At 47.1% G+C, this 7,284-nt stretch overlaps 1 protein-coding gene across 1 annotated transcript in view; it reads right to left on the bottom strand.

The window, feature by feature from the left end:
• Window positions 1-3,828: 3,828 nt before the first annotated feature.
• Window positions 3,829-7,284, bottom strand: part of LOC125481752 (zona pellucida sperm-binding protein 4-like) — a 4,659-nt gene continuing 1,203 nt past the window's right edge. Inside the window, exons 5-12 of the mRNA XM_048593660.1 lie at window positions 6,260-6,491; window positions 6,086-6,183; window positions 5,869-6,002; window positions 5,600-5,789; window positions 4,521-4,668; window positions 4,333-4,405; window positions 4,065-4,175; window positions 3,829-3,994 (exon numbers count right to left, since the gene is read on the bottom strand). Coding sequence (XP_048449617.1) covers window positions 3,855-3,994; window positions 4,065-4,175; window positions 4,333-4,405; window positions 4,521-4,668; window positions 5,600-5,789; window positions 5,869-6,002; window positions 6,086-6,183; window positions 6,260-6,491 — 1,126 coding nt within the window. The 3' untranslated portion in view covers window positions 3,829-3,854. The remainder of the gene's footprint in view (window positions 3,995-4,064; window positions 4,176-4,332; window positions 4,406-4,520; window positions 4,669-5,599; window positions 5,790-5,868; window positions 6,003-6,085; window positions 6,184-6,259; window positions 6,492-7,284) is intronic.

Below are 7,284 nucleotides of genomic sequence, written 5' to 3'. Positions count from 1 at the left end.
AGATCTTGGCGTACAAGTGCACAGGTCCCAAAAGGTAGCAGTACAGGTAGGTAAGGTTGTAAAGAAGGCATATGGAATGCTCTCCTTTATTGGCAGAGGTACAGAATACAAAAGGAAGGATACAATGCTGAAATGTATAAGTCACTGGTGAGAAAAAACATTTTTACACAGAGCCTGGTGGGTGAATGGAATTCACTGCCGGAGTTGATGGTGGAAGCACAGACCCTAAACTCTTTTGAGAAGAAACTGGATCTGCACCTTAAATGCTGTCGGCTGTAAGATTATGGGAGTGTGCAAGAGAATGGGAGTACAAAGTACATCTGGATATCTTTGGGTCGGCCTGGACAAGATAGCCAGAATGTCTCCCACCTTCTGTGCTGTTTTGTTTCTCTGGTTCTTGGCACAGTAACTATGTTGGAAGGCAAATGGAATGGTATTGTTCATTGGAAGGGGGATGGGGATGGGGATGGAATATGAAAAATGGTTGTACAGGACATTGAAGAGACTGCAGCCAGATGCCTGAAGGAAGTTTTCGTCAACTTGTGCAATACAGCACAGGAACAGGCCCTTTGACCCAACAAGCCTATGCTGATTCCTAGTCCTTTTTTAGACTCACTACCTATTGCCTATGCATGGTTTCTATCCCTTTGTTCACCTCCCATTCACATGTCTACCACGAAATGCCTTACCTGTTGCTAATGTGCCCACTTCCACCACCTCCACTGGCAGTGCATTCCAGGCACCCACCACCCTGTGTGTGGAAAGTCTTCCCCACGCTTCTCCCCTAAACTTTCCCCCCCTCCCCTTGACCTGGGTTTAATGAATGATACAAGTGTAGTTCGGTGAATGTTCACTCCAAGGATTCATGGACCGAGGAGATTATTTGATGGGTAACGGTTGGACAGGCTAAACGTGCCTTCATTCGAGTTTAGAAAAATGAGAGGTGATCGTATTGAGGCATGAAGAGGCTGAGGAGACTAGACAGGACAGACACTGAAAGGATGTTTCACCTCATAGGAAAGACTAGGACAAGGGGACAGTATTAAAATAAGGGGAGGAAAAATGTTTTTTCTCTTGGAGGGTTGACAGTCCATGGAACTCTCTTCAGGGAAAGGTGGAGGTGAGGAAGTAGAGTCTGCAAACAGTTTCAAAATGGAGGGGGAGTGATTCTGGAATAACAAGGGAGAGACAGCATCAGGGCTGAGCAGGAAACAAGTAGAAACTACAAGCAGATCAGCAAATATCTGATGGTGCACCTGGCTTACACCTGCTCCTAATGAACATGTTCACATTTGTCTGTATTTGAGGTGGAAAAGCTAAGGCACAAGCACTCGTAGTCAATGGGAGGATGTGGAGTGATGCAGAGGAAAAGAGCAGCCGTGACATACAGTTTCACCTCATCCCTGAGCGTGGTGGGAAAAAAAACACAAAGGGCTCACTATGTGTAGTTTGTTCTTGTCAGTTCAATATCCAATACATCTCCTTCTTGAGTAACCACACAGCAAATTGATTTTTGGGAGAAGGGGTTTGCTCTGTGTATCCCATGCATCAACCTGGCATTGCAGTATCTCTGGGCACTTCCTCCAGCTGGGAATCAGGGCAGATGATCCAGCTGCCCCGACCCTGGGAGCAGGGCCAGGCCATTGAGACCAGAGCATCCTCTGCAGCTCAGTACAATCATGGCTGATCCTCGGTTGGCATCAACTCCATAAACACTCCAACCAAATAGTAAATTAATTCACTGTCCCAGCATGCACTGCAATCTGTGTAGCAAGAGATTCATAATCGTCAAGACTGGGAACTTATTTTATTGTCTTCAGAAATGGGGTAGCACGTTTTAGTACTAACTTATCCTAGATTATTTCCGAGATAGTAAGAACTGCTGATGGTGGAGTCAGATAAGGGTTGAGCTGGAGGAGCACAGGGGGCCAGGCAGCACCAGAGGAGCAGGATAGTTGATGTTTCAAGTTGGGAACCATTCTTCAGAAATGGGGAAGGGAAGCTCTGAAATAAATTGAGAGGAGGGATGGCTGGGGAAAGGTAATTGGGATGGTGATAGATAACTACAGGTAGGCAGGGGTGGGGATTGGTCAGTGAGGTGGTGGGGGAAGAAAGGCCCAGAATGGACATGTCATCCAGGGAGTGGGAGCAGGAGCGGGAGGGCCTTCCCTTCATTGAAGATTGATTCATGTTGTAGGACCTCCATCTTACAGTATTGCTTGGCAAGAGAGACCCAAAAACAAAAAAGCCAGCAGACGCAATGTTGAAGTATTTGTTCTCTCAGTGTTAATTTTTCCAACCTTCCAAAAGAGGAAAGGAACAAGGAACCATAACTATCACAGCCTGATCTCGTCAGGAAGGTGGATGGAGAATAGCAAAAAGAGAATGCAGTTCATGGCACAAATGCCATAACTAGACCTAGAAAACATTTCATTGGCAGCTATTACTATTTACTGATGGGGGTACCATGTACGGGGCAGACTTGGTCTACAATAACTAAAATTAAATGAAGCACTACAAAAAGAGCTGAAGTAAGGTATTAAACAAGAACCAGGAGCATTCGGCAACAGTCAAGCCACAAAAGAGGGTGGAGAGGAGAAATCAGAACAAAGCCTCAGGAAGGTCAGGTTTCTCTATTCCTCCTGGTTCTCACTTGAAGGAGGCTTCCATGAGCCCATTGGAGAAATGAATCCTTTGCCAGGAAGTGACTGCTGCATGGAGCGAGTGAAGCCACTGCACTAGTTTGCAGTGTGTGAAAGACAGGACAGACATTAGCCAGAGGAGAAACAATAAACACAATTGGCCATTAAGCATTGGATGGAAGAGCACACCCAATGATCACGGCTGAGCATTCAGCTCAGGATCCAGCTCCCACTTTCTTCCTCTGCCCTTTAGCCTAAAGAACATCTGATGTCAAACAGTGTGGTCTCACCTGCTGTTATGCAGGATTCTACAGGCTCACCATTCTGGCAGACACACTTTCTCCCCTCACCCCACCCAATCTTCATCCTAAGTGATGAATCCCACCTGTTTCTGGGAGTGACCTTTGCTTTTAGCACCAGAAATATGAAGACTAAATGTAGGGACAAATGGTGAGCACAAAGTTCAAACAGCCGTATGCATAAACCAATGGAAGAATTCAGATCATTTGGTCACACTGGCTTAGTGCTATTGAGCAACAAACTGAAACTGCAGGCTAGTTACCATTACAGCTGGTGTTTCGGCGTGTGGGTACAAAATGGAAAGTGTTTGTCAATCGGTGTTGAGCATTCATCTCGTGTAGGTCCTGAAATTCCCGTGATGCTGAAAGGGGCAGGATGTTCTCATCTAAGACTTCAAAGAGGCAGCCATGCAAGACCTGGGATTGGGGTGGCAGGTGATGTTGGCATGGCCATGTGATTAGTTGGCAGAAAGAATGTTGGGCAGAGACCACATGCTCCAGCAGTGGTCTCACCCATTTACAGTTTGTAGACAAGGGTCCAGAGAGGAAGGTAGTCAAAATCCACAGGTTGGACAACAAGTTACAACAGACTAAGAAAGGGACAGAATTTGCTGAGTGGGTAATGGCCTGGAAATTATTCCGCCTTCATATTCTAGCAGTTTTAGGAAAAGTTAACCGAGAGGCAAGGATGTCACCATTCACCTGCACCAACCATAGAACATGTTGCTGCAAGATCAGGACAAGGCTGGGGAATTCTGCAGTCGAGTAACTCCAAGCCACTCACCATTTGGTCTGACAACTAATTGCTGTCCCTTGCGTTGATGATTCAGAATTCAAACTCCCTTCTGCAGAGACTGGAAAGTTTAGTTACAGACACGCACCAGGGGCATGTTTCTGTCTGGTTTATTTGTATTCAAGGGCTACAGTTCAATCTCATGACACTGGGCACAGACAGGGCGGAGTTCTTCATTCTGTACACTGCAGCCATCACCACCAACAGGAACACCAGAAACCCAATGGCGACTCCAACCACAACAGGAGATCCAGCAGCACCTATTGGGAGATGGAAGGTGTTGAGACATTGGAAAGGTGCTCAATGAACTACAGCAGAAACATCACTTACCATTCTCATTCAGCAGCTGTTTAGACTGGCTGTTCTCCTGCAACAGGAACACAACAGGACCAGGAGCACTTACCAAGGTCCCCTCATGGAGGGGAGCACTCCTGCGTGACCCTATTTGGGGGGAAAGAGGGACATTACATAGATAATTAGAAACCATGTTGAGACAACAGCCAGGATGCTGTAACCTTGCTAACTGGATATAGGGGACATTCAAGATCAGGGACAGAGGGGTGGATTTCAGCTCAATAGAAAGCATCAAGGAACTCACTTGGACCACATCTGGTTATACAGTCATCCTGAGCAGAGGGAGAGCAAACCTCAGCACTGCAGTGCAGGTAAACCTAGGAAGGAATTTACACCCAAGTGAGCATTTTGTAGCTGGACCCCCAGGGTGTCATACAGACAACCAGCAAGAGGATTTCATGAGGTTGGTCTCAATTCCATCAGTTTGGTTACCTGTCCAGAGAGGGGCTGCTCAGACACTCCATCCAAGAAAACAAAGGTCTTCACTTCAAACCGCTTGTGATGGCCTGGGAACTGCAGGCCAGAAGAGGCATCTACTGGGTGTAGCACGGTCAGGTAGTCATCACCCTCATAGGGGCACCTGAAACAACAGCTGGTCAGTTGCTCAACAGTTCCAAAACAGCTCCAGAAAAGAACAAAACTACAGAACATGCAATGGCAGGTGAGTTTTGGGGAAGGACAACAAGAAGGAATTATAGTTGCCAAGAAAAACAAATCAGAAGCTGATGGCCCCCAGGAAGTAAACAGACTTGGTCTTTGGAGTCTTGATCAGTCTGTTCGGTTGCAGACTTCTCCAAAAACCAGAGTACGTTGCGATCAGTTAGATGTGCAGAGAGGAAAGAGGTCAGCAGGCCAGACTGACCAGAAAGTACTGAAAGATTAGGGTAAGAGTCCTTATTGTAATCCAAACAGAGCAAACACTGGTGATTGGAGGACACATTAAACAGTATTCCCCTTAACTCAATCCCTGGGAGTTTATAGAAATCCCTATACACAGTTTGACAAGGTCTCACATTTAAAAGGTGGCAGTGACACCAGACAGCTGCTGGTGTAGGGGCAGTGTTAGCCCAGACCAGTGTTTGGTCAGCTGACCATCAGGTCTGTGTGGCTAAAGTGGGGCCTTCAGTCATTGCAGCCAGGATTGATGTAATCTTCACAATGAGGGGGATTTCACAAAGTGGATACTGAAGAAACGCTGCCCAAGAGAGTGGGTCTGAAAATGCAAAGAGTTTGACAGGGGGTGTGTATTTAACCTGGACAGCAGGTTCAGGCATCAATCTCACAATCCCCTTCCAAAAAGGGGAACGGCCTTGACAACGTTAAGGCAGATTCCTGACGACAGGCACGTCAAACAAAGGTAGATGCAATAGCGTGCTCAAATCACATTTCAACCCTGATTGAAAGAAATGGCACAACAGGCTGAGGCCCAACACTTGCTCACTGTGACACTTGTGTCAGAGTTTACTCAAATCCCCTCAGTTCAAGGCTGGGCTTTTCCATTGAGACCTTACCCATCCACCAGGAGACTCCACTGCACCTCATGGTCAGGGGCTGGCACAGGAGTTGCCCAGCAGTCACGCAATCTCAGGACAATCATCGGGTCAGTGCGATCCTTCACACGAACCTCAACAAACACCGACTCCCGAAGGATTCTCTCAATGGGGTAGTCACTGTCCTTGTACCACAGCCTGTAGTTGCCATCTAACAGAAACAAGGAGAACAAACCAGTCACTCCCTGAAGGAATACATTCCTGGTGCTCTATTACCAGGGCAGCACTACCTTTTGCTATTTGCAGTTCCAGCCTCAGAATCCCATCTTCAGAAGCAGCTGGTGGTGGAGGGAGTGTGTAAACTGAGACGTTGATCTGTAAGCCAGCTTCATGCTCCCCCTTGTACTTGCACTGGACGTGCAGGCTGTCGAGAAACACAAATAGGTAGTGGAGTTTCAGTCAGTAACCCTTCCCTCTACATACCAACAAAACCCACTGCCCTCTCACCTGAAGGTGCTGTCCCTGGTTATTGAGCCCTGTGGCCCAGTCTGAATCATCCTCTTCCCCAAGATGTCCATTTCATACACAAAGCTTCCGGTCTCCTCCTGCAATGGAGGGCACTGTTTAATAGGGAGTTGGCCCATTCAAAAGGGACAGAATGCCAGACCCTCCAATACTCACCCGCTGGGTCGAGCCACAAGAGGTAATTGGGAAGCGGAAGGCTGCAAGTTCCTCTGTGATGAGCTTAGGCCTGCACTCAGCTTCTCGTCCATCTTTCACGTACAGAGATGACAGGTTGAGGGCAGGACGGGTCAGATTCCTGGTGATCGCTAGAATGAACTGGCCATCTGCTGTACACACTGCAAAGAGAGAGAAAGAAAAAGTATTCAGTTTCCCCATTGGTTGTTGTGGCCTGCAATCATTGACAGAGAGAGACCAAGATTGAAAGACCAAAAGCTTCAATAGTTATGCTGCTTGGAATCTGGTCTACATTTTGGTAAAAATTTCTAATGGAGATAAAGAATGTTAAGGCAGATCATTAGCCTTTTGGTGTCAGGCCATGTGACCATTTAAGAGAGGCTGGAGAGAGAGTGTTCTGCAAGACTGAAACATTTGGTGTTCAGTTAACCTCGGAACACCATAACCAAGCCTTTTAAGGGAGGAAGGAGAAGCTTAAAAAGCCACAGGAATTCTAAGACCGAAAGACAAAAGCTACAGCAAACATGCTCAAGAGAATGTAAGTTCATATGTATATTCGGGGCAGGATGTGCTTGAATGTCAGTTGCATGGGCACAAGGTCCACATGCTGTAGCAATGTCTGGAACTGACAATGAACAATGTCAGCCTGTCCATCACAGCTCCTAACCCTGGGGCAGATGCACATGCAGCTTATTGGGGAAATGTTCATCGAGGGGCAAGGAAAGAAAGCAGGAATTGTGGAGGATCACCACAATCCTTGTGTGGGGGAGCAGGGTCACAGGGCTGAATGGCCAACCATGCAAAAACTGGGATTTGGGAAATGCACCAGTATGCATCAAGAGAAATCTCCAGGAAAGCTGAGCCATAAAGGAATACAAGGAAAGCTGATCCAGCTACAGACCTCCTGTACCCAACCAGGTCACAGCTGTCGTGTGAACATGGCAATGAGCAAGAGCTTCACTTCTCAGATCTATTCAGCCCACCCAAGGGAAGAAACAGGTCTTCAA

This window comes from Rhincodon typus, unplaced genomic scaffold, assembly GCF_021869965.1.
Source record: "Rhincodon typus isolate 14 unplaced genomic scaffold, sRhiTyp1.1 hic_rhity00003417, whole genome shotgun sequence".
Lineage (NCBI taxonomy): Eukaryota > Metazoa > Chordata > Chondrichthyes > Orectolobiformes > Rhincodontidae > Rhincodon > Rhincodon typus.
Note: the sequence above shows the minus strand (reverse complement) of the source record. Positions and strands in the feature narration are given on the sequence as shown.